The following is a 23,240-nucleotide window of genomic DNA, read 5'->3' as shown; positions in this document are numbered from 1 at the left end:
AATATACAAAAAGTACTATGCTTGAAATATATTTTATTATCATTGAAATATAGGAGCCAAGAGCCCCAACAAAACATACTTAACATCACAAGATGCACTCAAAAGAACTAAACTTGTACCACATCAACAGGTCCATAATACATACACTAAAAAAAAGTACAACTCAATTCAAAACACAACACGTGAATAAGTGCCTCTAATAATCTTAAAAGGTGCTTTCCTTCCTTATATAACAAAACCTTAAATCATAAATTTTTTACACCATTCCTTACAATAGAAACACACTCACATACCCACATACGACAATCCTTCGATATTAAACTTCAAAAATCTTAAAAACTCGTTCACTTCATCTTCGATTCTTCCGTACAACGCCGACGAAAATTGAACTTCGTTATTACATCCATGACTAGCAAAAGAATACCCTTATCTTTCTTTCATACAAATTTTTATTTTAATTTCTTTCACATCCCGCTTTAACTCTTTTATTTCCCTTTTCAAGCCCCTCAATTCTTCTATAATATTGTTAATTTGCCCCTTATTGATCTTCTACATGTTCTCTTCCATGCGACATTCCATATGCTCTATCCTATGTGTTTTATCATCAATGTTGCTTAACACACGTGCTAATTTTTCAGGCGATTTAGCCCTCCCTTCTTTTGTTCCTTCTATGTCATTTTGCTTTTCTTTCAATTTGATCCTGTTTGTGATTTACCTTGTGGTTTCATCCAATGTCTCTCCTATTTTTTGAATATATTTGAAAATTTTAATAATTTGGTTGATATGAATAAATTTAGCCAATTTAATTGTTTGTGTTCTTGGAATCCACCTGGGCCTGCTAAAATGTTGGGGATGAATTCACCATGGCTATATAAAAGCCATTAAAAAACCGAAAATTGGGGGGGGGGCTTCCTTTTCTTTTGTAACATTTTCACAAAAATATAATGAATTAATAAGAAAATCAAAAAGCAAAAAAAAAGGTTGATCTCAGTCTATTTTCGTTTCGGTTCTTGCGTTTCTTTTTTGTTTATTTTCTTCCTTTTTTTGTTTATTTTCTATAACTTTTTAAACAAAACGAAAAAGAAAAGAAAAGGGATACTTACCTGTCTCGAAAGCCCGTCGTCGGAGACCATTTTTGGCGTTGGAATCAGACTGAAAGGGGTACGAAAGACCCCTCCTTTTTCATATCTTTCGGGCTAGGAAGGCCTGGTTTTCGTGTGTGTTGTGAATCGGGGCTGAAAGGCTTCTTTTGCACAACGTCGGCCACCGTCCACGGTGGCGCTACGGCGGTGGCGCTACGGCGGTGGCGCTAAAGCCGACAGCCATGGCCGGTTAGAGGCTTGAGAGAGAGAGCTTTGCTCTCTGTTTTTTCTAAAGAAAGGTGAAACTGAAATTTTTTGAGGTTTTTTTTTTATATTTATAATAAGCTTGAAACGGCGCCGTTTAAGCCCCATGACCCGCGTGTGATCCGACCCGCTCCAGGGGGATCCGCGTGTTTTCATGAAATGGGCTATTTATGCAATAGGTCCCTCCACTTTCACAATTTGCTTCAATGTAGTATTTTTTTTATTTCGGCCTGTGGATTTTGCTTCTATTCCGATTTAGTCCTTAGACCAATTGCTGCCCATGGTTGAAACGCAGCGTTTCAGGACGGGGAAATATTTCCCCACAAGTCCCTCACGCTTTAAGCGTGTTCCACTTTGGTCCTGTATTATTCCTTTTGTTTGTTTCATATTTAAGCCCCGAAGTTCGTTTAAAGTTTTAATTTAGTCCTTTTGTATTTTGTTTGTTTTCTTATTAAATAATAAATTTGATGTTATACTTTTACCATTAATTATTATTGCTGTTATTTGTTTATTTATATCTTTAAAATCTCAAAATTTATCATATATATATGTATATACTTATTTTTGTATTTTTTATATTTTATAATTTGTATCTATATATCTATATACATATTTTTTATAAATATATACACATACTTATATGTTTTTACATTTTCATATAGTTTTATATACATACATATTCTTACGTACACATACATACATTTTTTATACTTTAAAATTTTAACTTACGTACATATATATATATATTTTGTTTTTTTATTTTTTATTACTATTATTTCATTTGGTGTTCATTTACTTATTTATTTACATGCTCATTGTTATTATTATTATTTATTTAAGTGCATTAGTTTGTGTTTGCATATTTACTTTATTTTGTGTATACATTGTTGATTTCTTTTTATTATACATTTATCATCTTATTTATTTATCCTTTTTATTTGCATGCATTATTTTATTTGCATTATCATCATTATCATTATTTTACATTCACTTTTTACTCGGATTCGTCAAAAATAGAAATTTCAAAATAAATAATACTCGATATTTAGGACCTTCGAGAGAATCGAGCCCTAACGTACTGGGTTCTGATTTTTTCGTTGAATTTAAATAATCGAGATTACTCTTTTAAAAATGATAAAAAGCTCGTTATCGAGAATTCAATACGTTGTATCCTAACGCATTGGATGTGACACGTTATTTTCTCGAGACGAGGATTTTTCGAAATAAATACAATATTCAATGTTTAATATTTTGAGAAATTGTGCCCTAACGTATTGGGTTGCGATTTCTTCATTTGATTTAAACAATTGAATATTCTTTTAAACTTTATTACACGAATCTTATCAAACTCAAGTTTTAAACGATATCGAGAATTAAAAAAGGATCGTGTCCTAACTTACTGGTCATGATCCATTTTTTAATCCAAGATAGTTAAAATATCTTTTAAATAAGCATTTTTCATTCGCGTATCGGGAATTCGAGACATTGTGTCCTAACTTACTGGATATGATTCTCTTTCTCGAATAATGTGAAATATGCCCCTTTTTTTTGAAAATTTTCAACGTTTTAATACAAGGATCGTATTTTTAAAATTCTTAAAAAGTTCTCAATTTTCGATATTAAGGCATTAAGTAATCAACTAGGTACCAATTTTGGGCGTATCGAGGGTGCTAATCCTTCCTCGTGCGTAACCGACTCCCGAACCCGTTTTTCTGAATTTCGTGGACCAAACTTGTTGTTTTAATAAAATCAAACCGTTTATTAAAAATAACCACTTTTCAAGGTGACCCAATCACACCTTATTAAAAAGGATTGGTGGCGACTCTCGTTTTCGTTTTCATTTTCAAAACCCAAGTCGACCCCGTTTTCGATCAAAAAAATGGTGTCAACAGCTTGGCGACTCCACTGGGGACTTTAAATAAGAGAGTCAAGCCACGAGTTGATTATTTCTTGTCTTTTTGTCGAAAGTTGAAAATGTGATTTAAATAGACGATCCTCCCATTGCATTTCAATTGTTTTGAGTTTTCATCATGTTTTATATTTTAAATTTTTTATGCCTTTCTGCATTGCATTGTATGACCGTTAGTCACACCTTTTTAAGTGGGAGTGAGAAGCTAGCCCTTCTTGAGGTTTTCACCTCCGTGTAGGATAGTGGATCACTTTTGGGATACATCCGTACCTATGTCTTCATGAGATTTTCATCTCCGTGTAGCCATAGGGAAATGTATTCCCCTGAACTGAACTCGGTCCGTATAAGCCTATAATGGGTGAAGATCGAGGAATCTGCTGGTTCGGGTACCTTTATTTTAGAACCAAACCTCATGTAGTGAACCTTAGGAGCCCACCCTAGGTAGAACCACTTTGAACCCCTAGTATTTACCCAAATAGGTGTTCTAATTATTCTTGCCTGCTTTTGCTTTATACTAACCTGTTTTCTTTTCTGTTTTGATTGCATTGAATTTTCATCATTAAAAGAGGTGTTGATTCATATTCAGTTGTTAAATAGAGAGCTTGTCATAAGGAAATGGGTCTTTTGATAAAGTGGAAAATAATACGGTTGCCCGAATATGTTCTGAGAAAACACATCAAGAGAAAGATGATAGAGGACAACACAACTATTGCTTTGATGCCCGAGGACTAAAGATGACAAGGATTATTCGAGAGCCGCTGAACTTTCTTAAAGAGAAGCCAACGAGCATCACGAGGATGAGTGAGTAACGGCCCGGGTCAAGCAAAAGGGTGATAGAAGAGACGTTCCTTTTGAAGAGTTCGTGAGATTTATCTTAACGCTCGAATGAAGAAAATGATCGTTGACTTGGAATATAAGGGCAAAGCCGTATATATATATCCGCTTTATGTAAAGAGATTTGTTTTCTAGTAAAGTTGTCATAATAAGAATTGAACCAAGAATCAACGTCTCTTTTTGCATTCATTTCATGCATTTGCATTACATTACATCATATGTATTAGATTTTCATGAAGTGACCTTAATTAGGTAAAATTATTTCAGAAAATCTGAAAAACCAACATTCTTGCGGTACCCGAATAGAAACTAAAAGAATGGACCAAAGGTTGGAGATATTAGAGCGAATGCAGACACAGATGCAGGAGCAATTGACCGAATTTCAACAGGAGATGAGAGATCAGATGCTAGAATTACAGAGAACCATGATGAGCCAGTTCAACCGATTGCTAGCTGGAGGGTCAGAAAAAATGAAGGACATGATAGACCACTCTGGGATTGATAATGAGGATTTTGCTTATTCCCTGGATTGTACTCCGACAAGTGTCTAGGTCCAGCCAGGTAGGCACCCACAAGGGGCACCATTTACCATAAGATCTCAACAATATCAGACTGGTACAACAGCACCAGTGAGTGGCCTAACGGGCCCAAAATCCAATTTGAGGAACCATTTTCCTGTTGCTCGTGATGATCTAGTAAAAATGAAGCAGGTGAGGGCAGAGTACCTAGATACTATAAAGGCCCCAAGGAAGAAGGGGAATAGGGGGGATAATACAAACAGATATAACAAGGGTCACTCAAAACCAATCACTGTAGGCAGGCTAAAAATAGAAACCACCAGACATTAGAATCCTTTAAAGCAAAAATTTGGAGTGAAACCAGGCACCGAGAAGCTACAGTTCACACCAATTTCGATGTCATATAAAGAGCTGTATCAAAGCTTGTTCGATGCACATGTTGTTGCTCCTCATTACTTAAAACCCATACAGTCTCCGTATCCCAAATGGTATGACACGAACGCACAATGCGACTACCATGCGGGAATTACGGGGCATTCTATAGAAAACTGCACGGCCTTTAAAAAGCTAGTCGAAAGGTTCATCAATATGGGCATTGTCAAATTTGAGGATTCACTCAGTACAGAAAACCCGCTACTCAATCATACGGATAATGAAGGGAATGCGATGAATGAAGAAATGTTGGGAAATGTTCACATCAGTGCTGAATACGAAGAAACAACTGGAGAAGAGATCTTGTTAGATGTTCGCCCTTATAAACTTGGGAGTGTTCTAAAGAAACCTCTGTAGTATTTAGAGCTTACTCAGAGTAATATTCAAAACACACTTGTTGCTTTTAGCCTAGAGGCAACAAGAAGTCTTTTGTGAAATAGGCTCATGTCTGAACGTCATTATTTTAATGGAATGCATCTTTGCGATCTTTTGAACCAATATTCTTTCATTTCTTGAATGATTATTCTTTTATTCTTTCATCCAAATCATTCTTTCATTCATAATCATACTGTGCAGATAATTATTCTTAAATTCATACATTCTTTCTATATTCTCTTGTACCTACAATAGGTCCCTGAATATCAATGACATGAATGACACTGCTACAGACTCAGAATCTCATTTTGAGCGAGACATGTGTTTAGAGGGATCTCACGACTTTGAAGATGATACAGATTGTAGCCTATCTCCGGACTTGTTGAGGATGGTAGAACAAGAAGATAAACAGATCCTACCTCTCAAGGAATCATTAGAAATTGTGAGCTTCATGAAGACTAGAACTGACCTGACCACAGAGACGAAGCAAGACCTTATTGAGTTACCTCTAGAGTTCAAAGATGTCTTTATATGATCATACCGGGGTATGCCTCGATTCTTATAATAAAACCTGCACAACAGCACGATGTCAGAAATTTACAGTGCGAACGATGCAATTCTTTGCCGGGGCAATGCCTCTCTCGTTAAGTCAGCATAGCTTTGCCCATTTGAAGTCGGGTTTCCATCCCTTCAAGATGTTGTTGGATTTTATCCTGATTAAAGAGAAAGATCCAAAGTTTTCTGTCGTAGTTGCCTCCCAAAAGGGCTCTATGAAAGAAATCTAGTACCAAAGAAGGTTTTTCACATACAAGATAAAAGTGGAAGATCTTATGTGGAAGACTTTAGAATAACATTGATTTTGGTCGAAAAGCATGACCAGGACTTGCCTAATCTCATGAGTTCAGACTCAAAAAAAAATAAAAAAAATCAAAAAATAAAAAAAATAAAAAAAAATCAAAGTCAAAATAGAAAAAAAAGAGAAAAAGAAAAAAGAAGAAAAAGAAAAAGAAAAAGGAGAGGTCAAGGCGAAAATCCGCAAAAGGGTGCTTTGACCAAAGGTGGATCTGAGTTGAAAACCCGAAAAAGGGCGACTCAAATTTTGAGCAAAATGGGGCATGGACAGCACCATTATCGAAGACTTCTAATGGGCGTTGCTTCATTTTTGAGAGGCTACTTCATGAATCAAGGTCATCCTATACCGATACAGATTTTCAGAGAGGATGGTATTGGAAAATGCATTGAACTTAAATGATAGCATGATAACTGAGGTCTGAAATCAATTCAGAAGCAGACACCACGTTTTGTCACCAAATTACCTAGAGGTGAACAAGGACTGGCATGAGAAATTACTATTTGCCCTCATCGTTTTTCAAACATGTGTACTGAGGCAACACCTCTCTTTTTGGTTTACAGGATTGAGGTAGTTTTACCTATTAAAATCCCCTCATTGCTTGTTGGAGGGATCAAATCGCGATGTGATCAGTTGACCCTAGGAAAAGGGATTAAAAGCTATTTATTAGAGTCGGATGTACCATAAATAAATAATATGAGCCCATAATAAATAGGCTCATCTCAGAGAATTCCACGAGAGGGCTGGATGTTAAAAAAGATTCTTCCTTAACGAAAGGATTCTAGAAGGAAATGAATGCCAAGCCGGGGATGTCATTGTGTTATAAAGAAGACCATTTTCAGAGGAGCACTGATCTTGAGTGAGATTGATAATCCTATAAACTCGGATCCAGTCAAGAAACACTTCGTTTAAAGAAGAAAAAAAGACCAAGGTAAAAATCCGCAAAGGGCACTTTGAAAAAAAAACTCTATTGGGGCAATGCCGTTCTCTTGGGCCTATTGCGATTTTGCCTATTAAAGACGAGATTCTTTCTAAGTTTTTGGACCCAATCTCGATTGAGGAGGAATGTTCAAAGTTATCCATCATGGTCAAATGCGCCAAAAGCAAATGATGTGAGCTCAAAAAAAAAGAGGGAGAAGAAGAAGAGAATTCCATGAGAGGACCTAGTATCGAAGAAGATCCTTTCCACACAAAAAGAACTTCATGTCAATATGGGAAGAACCTTATGTGAAAGGCCTTATCTGGAAAAGCGTCAATCTTGATCGGAAAGGATAACGAGGACATGTCTAATCCAATGAGTTGAAAAAAAAAGAGAAAAAAAAAAGAGGCCAGGGTGAAAACCCGCAAAGGGCACCTTGAGACCAAAGGGGATTTGAGTTGAAAACCCGAAAAGGGCGGCTCAAACTTTTGATCATAATGGGACATTAAGTGATCAGAGCGACTCAAATTTTGGATCAAATTGGGGGATGAGGCGATCAAAGCAGCTCAAATTTTGATCAGAACGGGGCATATGGTGATATTGCTATACCTGAATCAGTAGGAAAGGGTAGGCGACATCTTGGGGCATCGACAAAGTCCTGTTGATCTCCTAAACACATGTATTCAAAAAGTTTGTACAGAGAAATTCAAGCTGCGATATCTGGGGCACCCAACCTTCATATTATTTATATATTAAATTTGTTGTTCTTGGAATACTTTTTCTTTTCTAAGATATACATTCCCAATCAAATTTTTTATTATTCTTTACTATTTTTGATAATTTATTCATTTTGAGCTATGCTCAGAACCATCTTTATTCTTATCCATTGTTATAACCCTTTTTGCAAGCATGTTGCATTGGAATAATGATTAATGGACAAATATTACTTTCACAAGGGAAGTTTGCATATTACTCTAGAAGTTTCTAAATAATATAGGAACCTGAAACAGGACTATTGTTTAGAAAACATCAAGTTTAAAGGGTGAAGTATCTAAGAAGGAAGAGTCTAAGTTAAAGACTATCCTTCTGGATTTTGTTGTCCAAACATTGATTGAACAAAATGACGAGATGTCGTGTTGGTGACAAAGCTTCAATAAACAAACAAGCAATGATCACCAAGTGATAAGAAAAGGTTTTCTCAGAGAGGAAAATTTTGTAATTGTGCATAAGCATTTGGTATGACACCTTGGGAATGGGGTAAAGGACCAAAGAGCTTCACATTTTGTATCATTGAATTACGATAGGAGAAGATTGGGAAAAGTCATATATTTTTACCCTTGGGTTACAGCGGGAGAAAGATGGTTCAAATTTTGCATCCAGTGGATTGAACTTTGACGTTCACAATGGGGGTGCAATCAGATTAAGTGTTTCTTTGGATATGCCAGCTAAACAAGAAGGCGTTGTAACACGTCAGTGATAAAGCAATGAGCAATAACAACTTAAACATTAAGGAATCATCTTCATGACATCATGCAAATGCCATTCATACACATCTAGTTAGGAGCAGTTGATTCATTCTGATCATGCCATCCTAATCACTAGGCACAATTAGGTTCATAAAATAGAACATAAATGTCATGTTCACTAGAGAACAGTTCAATGAAGATAGCAGATCTTGCCTTCCTGTACTAACAGCGAAGCAAATCGAAGAAACCATAGTTTGCAATTAAAAAGATTGAAGCTACAACAGCGGATCTTACTTTCATAGCGTTGTAGTGGAACAGATTGAAGCTACAACAGCGGATCTTACTTCCCTGACATTGCAATTAAGAAGATTGAAGCTACAATAGCAGATCTTACTTTCCTAGCGTTACAGTGGAACAGATTGAAGCTACAACAGCGGATCTTACTTCCCTGACATTGCAATTAAGAAGATTGAAGCTACAATAGCAGATCTTACTTTCCTAGCGTTATAGTGGAACAGATTGAAGCTACAATAGCGAATCTTAATTCCCTGACATTGTAATTTAAAAGATTGAAGCTATAACAGCGGATATTACTTTCCTAGCGTTGCAGTGGAACAGATTGAAGCTACAACAGCGAATCTTACTTCCCTGACATTGCAATTAAGAAGATTGAAGCTACAACAGCGGATCTTACTTTCCTAGCGTTGCAGTGGAACAGATTGAAGCTACAACAGCGGATCTTACTTCCCTGACATTGCAATTAAGAAGATTGAAGCTACAACAGCGGATCTTACTTTCCTAGCGTTGCAGTGGAACAGATTGAAGCTACAACAGCGGATCTTACTTCCCTGACATTACAATTAAAAAGATTGAAGCTACAACAACGGATCTTACTTTCCTAGCATTGCAGTGGAGTAGATTGAAGTCACAATGGTGAATCTTGCTTCCCCGACATTGCAATTAGAAAGATTGAAGCTACAATGGCGAATCTTACTTTCCAAGCAGTGCAGTGGAATAGATTGAAGCTACGATGGCGAGTCTCACTTCCCCGACATTGCAATTTAAAAGATTGAAGCCACAACAACGAATCTTACTTCCCAGGCGATGCAGCGGAACAGATTGAAGTTACAACAACGAATCTTGCTTCCTCGACATTGTAATTTAAAAGATTGAAGTCACAACAGCGAATCTTATTTCTCAGTCGATGCAACGGAACAGATTGAAGTCACAACGACGAATCTTGCTTCCCCGACATTGCAATTAAAAAGATTGAAGCTACAATGGCGAATCTTACTTTCCAAGCAGTGCAGCAGAATAGATTGAAGCTACGACGGCGAATCTCACTTCACATTGCAATTCAAAAGATTGAAGCCACAACGGCGAATCTTACTTCCCAGGTGATGTAGCGGAACAGATTGAAGCTACGACGGCAAATCTCACTTCCCTGACATTGTAATTTAAAAGATTGAAGCCACAACGGTGAATCTTACTTTCCAGGCAGTGCAGCGGAAAAGATTGAAGCCACAACGGTGAATCTTGCTTTTTCGACATTGTAATTAAAAGATTGAGGCCGCAACGGCGAATCTTACTTCCTCGACGAACATATTGAAAATAGCAAATCTTATCTCTCTGAAGTTGCTATAGAGCAGATTAAAGCTATAAACCACTGATCTTATCTCTCTGAAGTTGCAGTAGAGCAGATCGAAGATGGTGAATCTTATCTTCCCAAGATAGTGGAGAAGTAGATTTAAACCATTAGTCCTATCTCCCTAAGCAGTAGTGGAGTAGGTTGAAGATCGCAGATTCTGTCACCCTAAGCAGTAGTGGAGCAGATCGAAGATGGTGAATCTTATCTTTCCAAGATAGTGGAGAAGCAGATTTAAACCATTAGTCTTATCTCCCTAAGCAATAATGGAGTAGGTTGAAGATTGCGGATTCTGTCACCCTAAGCAGTAGTGGAGCAGATCGAAGACTGTGAATTTTATCTTCCTAAGGTAGTAGGGAAGCAAATTTAAACCACAAAACTCGCCTCCTAAAGTTACAGCAGAGTGGATTGAAACTACAAGTCGTATCTCTCTGAAGTTGCAGTGGAGTGGGTTGGAGCAACACAACACGGTAGACTAGAGTGAAACTACTTAAGGAAGAGAAGCGCAAGAAGAAGTCAAGATTTGGCGAAACTGGGCAAAATGGGCTTTTCTTAGTCTTTGCTCTATTCTCGTTACACGACAATGAGCAAAGAGGGGCAGCAGTACAAGCCCATTTGCCCGGGCCCAATTACAAAAACAAAAAAAACTAAACCAATTAAACTAACCCACCAGCCCAACTAACCCAATACCCTTCAGCCCAAACCAAGACCCAAGCCCAAATACTAAGGGTCAAACTAGGGTTTCAGCTTTTCTGAAACCCTAGTGCTGTCGCACCCCACTTGCCCTGCCACTGCCGTTCTGTTGGCCGCCGCGCACGTCCCATCGCCGCTCACCTGCTCCCAACTGCTCACCTGCAACACGCAACATTAAGAAGCAAAAATAGAGTAAAAATAAAAAGAACAAAGCTTGTAAAAGGCTATATAAAAGCCATTAAAAAACCGAAAATGGGGGGGGCTTCCTTTTCTTTTGTAACATTTTCACAAAAATACAACGAATTAATAAGAAAATCAAAAAGCAAAAAAAAAAGGTTGATCTCAGTCTATTTTTTTTTCGGTTCTTGCGTTTCTTTTTTGTTTATTTTCTTCCTTTTTTGTTTATTTTCTATAACTTTTTAAACAAAACGAAAAAGAAAAGAAAAGGGATACTTACCTGTCTCGAAAGCCCGTCGCCGGAGACCATTTTCAGCGTTGGAATCGGACTGAAAGGGGTACGAAAGACCCCTCCTTTTTCATATCTTTCGGGCTAGGAAGGCCTGGTTTTCGTGTGAGTTGTGAATCGGGGCTGAAAGGCTTCTTTTGCGCAACGTCGGCCATCGTCCACGGTGGCGCTAAAGCCGACAGCCATGGCCGGTTAGAGGCCTCAGAGAGAGAGCTTTGCTCTCTGTTTTTTCTAAAGAAAGGTGAAACTGAAATTTTTTGAGGTTTTTTTTATATTTATAATAAGCTTGAAACGGCGCCGTTTAAGCCCCATGACCCGCGTGTGATCCGACCCGCTCCAGGGGGATCCGCGTGTTTTCATGAAATGGGCTATTTATGCAATAGGTCCCTCTGCTTTCACAATTTGCTTCAATGTAGTATTTTTTTATTTCGGCCTGTGGATTTTGCTTCTATTCCGATTTGGTCCTTAGACCAATTGCTGCCCATGGTTGAAACGCAGCGTTTCAGGACGGGGAAATATTTCCCCACAAGTCCCTCACGCTTTAAGCGTGTTTCACTTTGGTCCTGTATTATTCCTTTTGTTTGTTTCATATTTAAGCCCCGAAGTTCGTTTAAAGTTTTAATTTAGTCCTTTTGTATTTTGTTTGTTTTCTTATTAAATAATAAATTTGATGTTATACTTTTACCATTAATTATTATTGCTGTTATTTGTTTATTTATATCTTTAAAATCTCAAAATTTATCATATATATATGTATATACTTATTTTTGTATTTTTTTATATTTTATAATTTGTATCTATATATCTATATACATATTTTTTATAAATATATACACATACTTATATGTTTTTACATTTTCATATAGTTTTATATACATACATATTCTTACGTACACATACATACATTTTTTATACTTTAAAATTTTAACTTACGTACATATATATATATTTTGTTTTTTTATTTTTTATTACTATTATTTCATTTGGTGTTCATTTACTTATTTATTTACATGCTCATTGTTATTATTATTTATTTAAGTGCATTAGTTTGTGTTTGCATATTTACTTTATTTTGTGTATACATTGTTGATTTCTTTTTATTATACATTTATCATCTTATTTATTTATCCTTTTTATTTGCATGCATTATTTTATTTGCATTATCATCATTATCATTATTTTACATTCACTTTTTACTCGGATTCGTCAAAAATAGAAATTTCAAAATAAATAATACTCGATATTTAAGACCTTCGAGAGAATCGAGCCCTAACGTATTGGGTTCTGATTTTTTTCGTTGAATTTAAATAATCGAGATTACTCTTTTAAAAATGATAAAAAGCTCGTTATCGAGAATTCAATACGTTGTATCCTAACGCATTGGATGTGACACGTTATTTTCTCGAGACGAGGATTTTTCGAAATAAATGCAATATTCAGTGTTTAATATTTTGAGAAATTGTGCCCTAACGTATTGGGTTGCGATTTCTTCATTTGATTTAAACAATTGAATATTCTTTTAGACTTTATTACACGAATCTTATCAAACTCAAGTTTTAAACGATATCGAGAATTAAAAAAGGATCGTGTCCTAACTTACTGGTCGTGATCCCTTTTTTAATCCAAGATAGTTAAAATATCTTTTAAATAAGCATTTTTCATTCGCGTATCGGGAATTCGAGACATTGTGTCCTAAGTTACTTGATATGATTCTCTTTCTCAAATAACGTGAAATATGCCCCCTTTTTTTTTGAAAATTTTCAACGTTTTAATACAAGGATCGTATTTTTAAAATTCTTCAAAGTTCTCAATTTTCAATATTAAGGCATTAAGTAATCAACTAGGTACCAATTTTGGGCGTATCGAGGGTGCTAATCCTTCCTCGTGCGTAACCGACTCCCGAACCCGTTTTTCTGAATTTCGTGGACCAAACTTGTTGTTTTAATAAAAATCAAACCGTTTATTAAAAACAACCACTTTTCAAGGTGACCCAATCACACCTTATCAAAAAGGATTGGTGGCGACTCCCGCTTTCGTTTTCATTTTCAAAACCCAAGTCGACCCCGTTTTCGATCAAAAAAATAGTGTCAACAATGGCCCACCACAAATAATTACTTAAAAAAGATATAATGATAAATTTAATCTTCAATATTTATATTTTTTATCAAATTGACTTTTATTCTTTCTTTTTTATTTGAGCTAAATTTAGTTATTAACTTTTCAGAAAAAGAGTCAAATTGTTTTTCTTTAACAGAAATTTTATTAGATGTACTATATGTATGTAAGTGCCAGGGAAAAATTAATTCTATAGCTTATTGAGTAATTTTTTATGTTCAATTGGTCTAGGTAAGTTTTAGTTTCCATATGAGCTTACTAAGCGTATCATATGCTTATCCCATTGTTTCTTTTTTTCTTTTAGGTTGTTACCTTGTAGAACACGTCGGTTGGATCGTTCGAAGCTTAAACTATTTTATCGTCAATTTGGTAGTTTTTTTTATCACTTTGAGTCAAGGATTGCGACATGTATATAAACGTTTGTAGTAACCTTTGGTTGTGTAAAAGTCTTGTTGAGTTAAATGTGGTATATAATGACTTTGCATGTGGGTTCTTGGCATGATCTTTGTTAGTACATGAATATGAAATATTTGATGCATTTAGAAAGTTGGAATGTGATCTATTTAAGTTGGTTTGCATATGATGACTAAAAAGAAAAGTAAAAGAACTAATGTGATGATTGTTTGAAATGGGATGATTCATTATGGCATGATAAAGGTAATGGTAGATGTTTGAATAACTTGTTGATATTTAGTTTAAGTTGTTGAAAAGTTGAATACAATGGATGAAATGGTAATATGAATTGCTATGGAATTGAAATGATATGTTTGAACTTACTTAGCATGTTTAGGTAAGTTTTAAGTCATTTAGAAATGGCATGTAATGTATTTTTCTTGCATGATTTTAGTTGGAGCTTTGATTTAGGTACCAAATTGTATATTTTTGTCAAATATAGGGTTCACATCACGGCTACGAATCTTGACATTGCGACATTGCCAAGTTAGAGAGTCTCGCCGCAACGAGCATAGACTTTTCGATATGATGTGACATAATGAGATGGTCATGTTGCGATGAGGAAAAGCTGAAGTCGCGGCATTGCTCCAAACTTTTCAAATCTTTACAGTTTGGCCTAATTCTTGTTCGGACTACCAAAAAACCTTTCATAAGCTCGATTAAAGCTCATAATTAATGTATTGCTGTAATTGAATCGTGATTGATGTTTAAATGAAAATTATCTTATCGTAATTCTAATTGTAATTGCTTTGACAGTGACTGTAGCGTCCTGTAGATCGGACCCAACAATCGGATCCAATGAAACGTGTTACAAGAAGCATGGTTACATGTGAAAGCTTATAAGTATAATAACTTCAAAAAAAAAAAAGTGGTTGGTTGGCATGCGAATAATATGTTGTTGTAAATTTGAAAATTTTCATGAGGTACAACAATAAATGCAATTAATATATGTAAAGAAGCATGGTTATATGTGAAAACTTATACGTATAATCACTTCAACAAAACAAATTGGTTGGCATGTGAATAATAAATTGGCTGTTTGGCATGTGCATAATAATTTGGTTGGTTGGAATAATAATTTGGTTGTTTGGCTTGTGAATAATAAATTGCAAATTTGAGATTTTTCATAAGTTAGGTAGAATAACAAATGCAATTACTATATGTAAAGAAGCATGGTTACAATGTTAAATATTTGAATAGCTATTATTAAGCTAATGAAATTTAAGAAGTGTTGTAGCTATAAAATTCTCCCTCTGATAGGGTCTTAGCTTGGTATTTAGAAAGTTGGAATGTGATCTATTTAAGTTGGTTTGCATATGTTGACTACAAAGGAAAAATGAAAGAACTAATGTGATGATTGGTTGAAATGGAATGATTCATTATGGCATGATAAAGGTAATGGTAGATGTTTGTATAACTTGTTGATATTTAGTTTAAGTTATTGAAAAGTTGAATACAATTGATGAAATGGTAATATGAATTGCTATGGAATTGAATTGATATGTTTGAACTTATTTAGCATGTTTTACGTAAGTTTTAAGTCATTTAGAAATGGCATGTAATGTATTTTTCTTGCATGATTTTAGTTGGAGCTTTGAATTAGGTACCAAATTGTATATTTTTGTCAAATATAGAGTTCACATCATGGCTACGAATCTTGACATTGCGACATTGCCAAGTCAGAGAGTCTCGCTGCGATGAGCATAGGCTTTTCGATATGATGTGACATACTGAGATGGTCATGTTGCGATGAGGAAAAGCTGAAGTTGCGACGTCGCTCCAAACTTTTCAAATCTTTATAGTTTGGTCCTAATTCTTGTTCGGACTACCAAAAAAGCTTTTGTAAGCTCGATTAAAACTCATAATTAATGTATTACTGTAGTTGAATCTTGCTTGATGTTTAAATGAAAATTATCTTATCGTAATTTCGACTGTAGTTGCTTTGACAATGACTGTAGCGTCTTGTAGATCGGACCCAACGATTGGATCCAATGAAAAGTGTTACAAGAAGCATGGTTAAATGTGAATGCTTATAAGTATAATAACTTCAATAAAAAAAAGTGGTTGGTTGGCATGCGAATAATATGTTGTTGCAAATTTGAAAATTTTCATGAGGTACAACAATAAATGCAATTAATATATGTAAAGAAGCATGGTTATATGTGAAAGCTTATAAGTATAATAACTTCGATAAAACAAATTGGTTGGCACGTGAATAATAAATTGGTTGGTTGGAATAATAAATTGGTTGTTTGGCATGTGAATAATAAATTGCAAATTTGAGATTTTTCATAAGTTGGGTAGAATAACAAATGCACTTACGATATGTAAACAAGCATGGTTACAATGTTTAATATTTGAATAGCTATTATTAAGCTAATGAAATTTAATAAGTGTTGTAGATATAAAATTCTCCCTCCGATAGGGTCTTAGCTTCTTGCTTAACGCAAAGGTTTTGGGTTGATGAGTATTTAGGTTCTATAACATTATTCTCAATTGTGACGTGTGAGTCTCACACTCATTATATGCCTATATCATATGTGAATTTTGTCTAGTTCTTTCTAGATTAATCGAGACATATATTTGTACTTGAACCTATATTGTATTTCTATAAGTGAAACTTAAGAAAAGAAGACATAATGATTCAACATTGTATTTAACATTTTCGACTTGAAATGTTGTTACATATACGATATCTACGTGCCATGGAAAAATAAATTTGATAGCTTATTGAGTAATTGTTTATGTTCAATTAATCTAGGTAAGTTTTAGATTACATATGAGTTTACTAAGCATCTTATATGCTTACCCCATTGTTTTCTTTTTCCTTTTAGGTGTTACATTGTGGAACATGTCGATTGGATCGTTCGAAGCTTACACTATTTTATTGTCAATTTGGTGTTTTTTTTTTATCATTTGAGTCAAGGATTGCGACATGCGTATAAACGTTTGGAGTAATCTTTGGTTGTGTAAAAGTCTTGTTGAGTTAAAATGTGGTATATAATGAATTTGCATGTGGGTTCTTGGCATGATCTTTGTTAGTACATGAATATGAAATATTTGATGCATTTAGAAAGTTAGGAATGTGAATAATAAATTGGTTGGTTGGCATGTGAATAACATGTGAATAACAAATGCAATTACTATATTTAAAGAAGCATAGTTACAATGTTAAATATTTGGAACTAATCATGTAATATAATGATAATTTAAATGTTAAAGTAAGTAATAATAATTTAAGTAATAAAATGAAAAAATATATTTGAATAGCTATTATTAAGCTAATGAAATTTAGGAAGTATTAGTTTCTTGGTTAAGGCGAAGGTTTTGGGTTGTGTTGAGTATTTAGGTTCTATAATATTATTCTTAATTTTAATATTTATTACTATTTTTGTTAAAAAATATTAATTTAACTTTTCTTTTTTATCATTGACTCTTTCAAAAGAGAATTAAATTTAATTAAAAATTAAAATTATATTAATAAAAATATAAACACTAAGGGGTAAATTTGAATTACACCTTAAGTATTTCCCATATATGTTTATCATGTAGGCTATAAAATATTTGTCCTCATCGTAGCCATTTTGCCACCTTTTCTCCAACATCACTCAGTCTGCCAAAAACAGTTTACAAAATCACCTTCTTTATTACTTCCAACCGCTCAGCCTGAAAATGCCGTCCACGGAGGAAGGAGGCGGCGCCGTCGGAGCAGTTTCCACTGATCAAACAATCACCAACAACAACGATTTCGTGAGCATTCGTATTGACTTGCTACGCTGGAAGGGCGAATTAGCGAATCTCGAGTCATTAGTCAAAGCTTCCAAAGGCACATGCATTCCATTGATCCGAAAAGTCCCATCAACCCTTCGCCGTAACAAAGATTTCAAGAAGTATTTCTGGCCGAAAGTGATCTCAATCGGCCCACTCCACCACGATCATCGCACCCTCCAGGAATCCAAGGAGCTCAAGCTCAAATTAGCAGCACATTTCGTCAAAAAAGTTGGCGTCGATGGGGAATCCTTGTACAGAAACATTAAGCAAGAGATGGATGGCTTGAGGAAATGCTATGATCCACAGGAATTAGAGAAGTATAGCGACGATGACGAGAAACTGGCTTGGATGTTCTTCGTTGACGGCTGCGCAATTTTACAAGCAGTTTATATGCGTTACGGTGATGATATTTGTAAAATTTATGGCCAGTTTATTAAAAACGATTTGCTTACATTTGTGTACTCGGATCTGTTATTGTTGGAGAACCAAATACCTTTTCGTGTTCTTGAATTGCTTACTAGCTCGAGTGATGGCGAAAAGTTCATGAATGCAATCATAAGGTTCATCGACGACACTGCTATCACCCCAGCCGAGGACAGGTAATTTAAGGAATTTAAAAAAAAAATCATTTTGTCGAGTTTATAAATGTTAAAAGGTTTTTACATTGATTAGATTCTTAATTTTGATTGATTAGTTTATTCGATTCAGTTATATAAGTTTTTGAAAATATTAAAGATATATTAAAAATATAAAGAAAATCCATTCGATGACTCAATTCAACTAATCTAATCTGGATCAATACTTTGTTCAATTTTCTTTCCAACTAGCCTGACGCTTAAATTTTTTCATGTATTGATTTATAAGTTCATATTTTTTTTAAAAAAAGACTGAACAAAATATTTTTTCCATTTTGAGGATCAAAGTGTAATTTTATAATATATAAATTTATAATTTAATAATTTTTAAAGAATTAAAATGTAATTTTCTATTTTTGGAATTACTCTTGCTTGTGATAAATTATTTAATGGACCATTTTCACCACATTATCTATGGTCCCACTCAATTAAAAAAAGACATCAGTTTTTATTTGTGATGAAGACTGTCCATAAAACAAAATTTCCCTGTGATTTCCTTTGGTCCTGTTGAGTGTACATTTCTTTAGGAAAAAAATTATGATTTCAAATCCAATTTTTTGAAATAGAAATTTTATATTTTAATATCTTTAAAATGGTAAAATTTTTGCATTAATAAAATAATAAAAATTGTATTTTAGTTAATATTATTTGAATCGATTTGGATTGGAAATTAATTAAGGTATTAGTCCGAAGGAAATCATTGGACCAATCAACTTGGGAATCTATATGAACAGGTTGAACAAAAAAAAAACTAATTGGATTGGGCAATCAAATCGAAAATTTTTAATAATTGATTTAATTAATCGGATGAATTCGTCAAACCAATTAGACTTATAAATCGATAACTTAACGAGTTGAATTTTGAAAACCTTAAATTTAGCTTGTTAAAAATTTACAATTTCAAATAAGAAATGGGGTAAATTACAGCAACAATCACTCAACTTTGGGGTAGCTGGCAAAACAGTTTTTTTAACCATTTTTGTGGAGTTTATAAATGTTAAAAGGTTTTTATAACTAGATGGGTGATGGAATCTATTACTCTCATTTCTAGTTGATAAGTTCATTCAGTTTAATTATATATATAAAATTTTAAAAATATTAAAAATATATAAAAAATCAATTCTATGATTGGATTCAATGGATTTAACTTATTATTCTGGATCAGTACCTTGCTCGATTCTCTATGTAATTAGGCCGATCCACAAGTTTGGTTTGATTCTTAGATTTTTTTTATGTATTAATTTATAATTTCATCATTTTTCAAAAGTGTTTGAACAATTTTTTATTCATTTTGAGGAGTCAAAGTATAATTTTATTGTATATAAATTTATAATTTAATAATTTTTAAAAGGTTTAAAATGTAATTTAATAATTTAAATAATTTTTTATTAAAATAATAATGATTTGATTCAACCATTGAAAACCTTGATTTTAGCTGGCTCCTGACTAACACAGATTTGGCTCTAGTGACTGGTGGCCGCAGCAAGAAGGAACGCCAATTCACTTATTGCATCTACTACGAGTAAGACTCCTTTTCAAAAAAGAAAAACCACGGGGGTGGGGAATTCATAAAAGACTCCTTTTCAAAATAGAAAAACTACGGCGGTGGTGTTTTCCGTTTTGCATTGAACACGAAGATAGAACAGAAGAAAGAACAAAACGGTGCCATTCACACACCATTCATAACGTAAAAGAGCTTAAAAAACTCGGGATATCGTTAAAAGCCAGCGAAACAAGTTGTTTAACCGACATCAGTTTCAACCGTATCTTATTCGTCGGAAAATTATGTTTACCGCCGATCTCCGTCGATGATTCAACCATGAACTTAATAGCTTACGAAATGTGTCCGGATTTCCACAACGATTTCGCCGTCACTTCATATATGTGTTTCCTTGATTTATTGATTGATGAAGCCGAAGATGTTAAAGACCTGAGAGACGCCGGCATACTATACAACAGATTGGGGAGTGATGAAGAAGTGGCTAAGCTTTTCAATAAGATGAACACTGGTTTGGTTCCTAGTCCGATGATTTACAGTGGGGTTAAACGGAAAATACATGATCATTGTAAGACTACGTGGATTAAGCATGCAGCTCAAGGTTATCATACTTATTTTAGGAGTCCTTGGACGTTTTTGGCATTTATGGGTGCCATTACAGCACTTTTGCTTGGTGCTTTGCAGACTTATTATACCATACATCAACAAAAGTAAGTGTTGTTTACTAGTCTTTTTGTAAACTCTTGTTATTTATGAGAATTTTGTAACTCCTAGATGTTGGATTCAATCTATTTAATTTTTTGTGTTTAATGAAATTTTTTTTTGAAAATAAAATTTAAGAGATTTAATCAAAAATTTTGAGAAAATTAAAGGCAAGTTTTGAAAATTTTGAAAATTTCAATACTTTTTGTGAGGCTTAATTAAGAATTTGAAAAAATGGGGAAGCCTAAGTAAAAATATAAATTTTCGTCCGGAAGTTGAACTTAGGGACTTTTTGATTATTTTAATGTTTAAATATTTTTAATTAAATGTGTCAATTCTAACATGAATCCGAAAATTTAACTAATTAATTAAGTTTGACCATAAAAAATTAGCAATTTAAACCCATTTATTATTCACTCAAATATAAATTGATTCAAACAAAACATTCATTCGAATTTAAAATAATCCAAAAATTAAAATCCCAAACTTAAAACGATTAAACTTGTGAAACCGAAAACGAACTAATTATGTAAGTTTCTTACATGCCGATGCTTAATTTGTGTGTATTTGTTCTGAAATGCTTTTATATATTTTTCTTCTTCAATTTGTGGCAGCCAAGACTCATCCAATCACAAAAATTAAAGGCTGCTTGAAGTGCCCTAAAGGATTCTAGGCATCAAAGTTTTGTATATTCTATTTGTGTTTAATTTATTATAAATATTGAATGTTAATAAAATTTTTATACATTTTACCAATGCTCTTTAATTTTGTTTGTATATACAATTTATAGTGTGGGTCAATTTGTCTGACAATGCAGGGTGATTTATCCTAAATACTTACATCACAACAGTAATATGTGTACTTAAAATTTATTTAACCTAAAAATCTATACAGTTGTTAAATTGAGTTTTAATTTAGTTAGTATCAACATTATTGTTAGTATAGAAGGCTGTGGGTTGAAGCGTGCTCAAGTGCTTTTATTCTTCTATTAAATGTTGGGGAGGAGTTGTAAATAGCTCTAAACATTGTAGGGGATGAATTCACCACAGCCAGGGCCCAAGTCTCTGTAACTTGATATGGGTAAATCACTGGATTTGAGATCATATTTTCTAGTTTCTAATGATTTTAGAAATTTCTCATCCATCTTTTTTCTATTACGGGACCTAAAATTAAAAAGAAGAAGAAGAAGAAGAACAAAGCAATGGTTAATAACAAAAGTAAGCAAGCAATAAATTCAATCAACTTCTAAAACAAGGTAACTAATATTAGGGATAAAATAATATTTAGTCTTTGAACTTAACAATTCTTTTAATTTAGTCCATGAACTTGAATTCCGTTAAAGAGAGATAGCATGACACTTTAAGATTATATCACGTCATCATTTGAAAATTTTAAAAAACTTAAATAAAAAAAAAAGAATGAAAGCGATGATGTAGCATAGACCAAGGTTGAAGGACTAAACTAGGAAAAACTATCAAATTTTCGAATTAATTTAGACAAAAAAGAAGTTCAAAGATCAAAGTAGATAAATAACCAAGGCTTCGGCCACCTAAAATGGAAATTTATGTTTTGGGTGTTAATACACGGTAAAATTGCATCTCAACCTCCAAAATGATAAAATTTTGATCTAATTCCTTTAAAATATGTAAAATTACAAACCAATATGATTAAATTGTGTAAAGATATAGAATTCAACTTCAACTTCTAAACTTTTTATATCTTGGTCCCTATTATAAAATATTCAGATAATTAAATATTACTTTATCCCTAATATTAGTACTTAAAAACAATTGATTAGTGCATACCTTTCTTAGATTTCGCTGGCTGCTGCTGTTGTATGCTTGAAAATTTGAAGTGATTGTTGCTGAAGTGAGTGTGGCAGTAGCAAATCCTAAGGCCCTTTTCCTTATATAGACTCTAAAAAGTAAATTTATTAATGTCGTTGTGCTTACTTAGAAGAAAATATTTAAAACGTGACTAATTCTTCAATAATGGTTGCTACCTGTCTTGTAGACCCTAAAAAGGACAAAAAAATTTGGTTGGTTGGCATGTGAATAATATGGGGTTGCAAATTTGAGATTTTTCATGAGTTAGGTTCCATCCTATGTGTTTTATCATCAATGTTGCTTAACATAGGTGCTAAATTTTCAGGCAATTTAGCCATCTCTTCTTTTACTCCTTCCATGTCATTTTGCTTTTCTTCCAATTTGTGAGTTCCCTTGTGGTTTCATCCAATGTCTCTCCAATATATTTGAAAATTCTAATAATTTTGTGGATATGAATAAATTTAGCCAATTTACTCAAGTCATGTGCTTGCAGGTAAGTTTTCATCTTTACTACACAAATGTGGTAGTTTTCACCAGCAAAAACAGGTGGTGGTGTAAAATTCATTTTGCAGCAAAATAAAAACAACAGCCTCAGTTTCTTTTTCTTCAAGGTTTCTCACAAAAACAACTACCAACAACAAAGGCGCTCAAAGATGACAGGCTTTGTGTACCATTTGTTGGTGTTTTGACAGAAAACAAAGGAGAAAAGAAGCAAGAAAGGGATGCAAAGAGAATTGAACAAAAATGAAACCTGAAAACTGATTTCATATACATTTTTCATTAAGAT

General features: G+C 33.8%; 1 protein-coding gene and 1 long non-coding RNA gene across 6 annotated transcripts in view; both read left to right on the top strand.

The window, feature by feature from the left end:
- LOC107925746 (UPF0481 protein At3g47200) overlaps window positions 1-21,380 on the top strand; it is a 62,381-nt gene extending 41,001 nt beyond the window's left edge. Inside the window, exons 2-4 of one of the 5 annotated variants that reach the window (XM_041105119.1) lie at window positions 19,883-19,977; window positions 20,026-20,635; window positions 21,242-21,380. In XM_041105119.1, coding sequence (XP_040961053.1) covers window positions 19,883-19,977; window positions 20,026-20,635; window positions 21,242-21,269 — 733 coding nt within the window. In that variant the 3' untranslated portion in view covers window positions 21,270-21,380. Of the gene's footprint in view, window positions 1-17,693; window positions 18,392-19,882; window positions 20,636-21,241 lie in introns of those variants that run through there. The other 4 variants (XM_041105117.1, XM_041105115.1, XM_041105114.1 and 1 more) reach the window with 4 other exon arrangements.
- Window positions 1,248-14,849, top strand: LOC121223520 (uncharacterized). The gene is made up of 3 exons (XR_005920825.1): window positions 1,248-1,381; window positions 13,873-13,937; window positions 14,464-14,849. It is a non-coding gene; the product is annotated as an uncharacterized lncRNA (long non-coding RNA).
- Window positions 21,381-23,240: the final 1,860 nt, after the last annotated feature.

The sequence above is a fragment of the Gossypium hirsutum genome, chromosome D11 (assembly GCF_007990345.1).
Source record: "Gossypium hirsutum isolate 1008001.06 chromosome D11, Gossypium_hirsutum_v2.1, whole genome shotgun sequence".
In the NCBI taxonomy this organism is placed as follows: Eukaryota; Viridiplantae; Streptophyta; class Magnoliopsida; order Malvales; family Malvaceae; genus Gossypium; species Gossypium hirsutum.
Note: the sequence above shows the minus strand (reverse complement) of the source record. Positions and strands in the feature narration are given on the sequence as shown.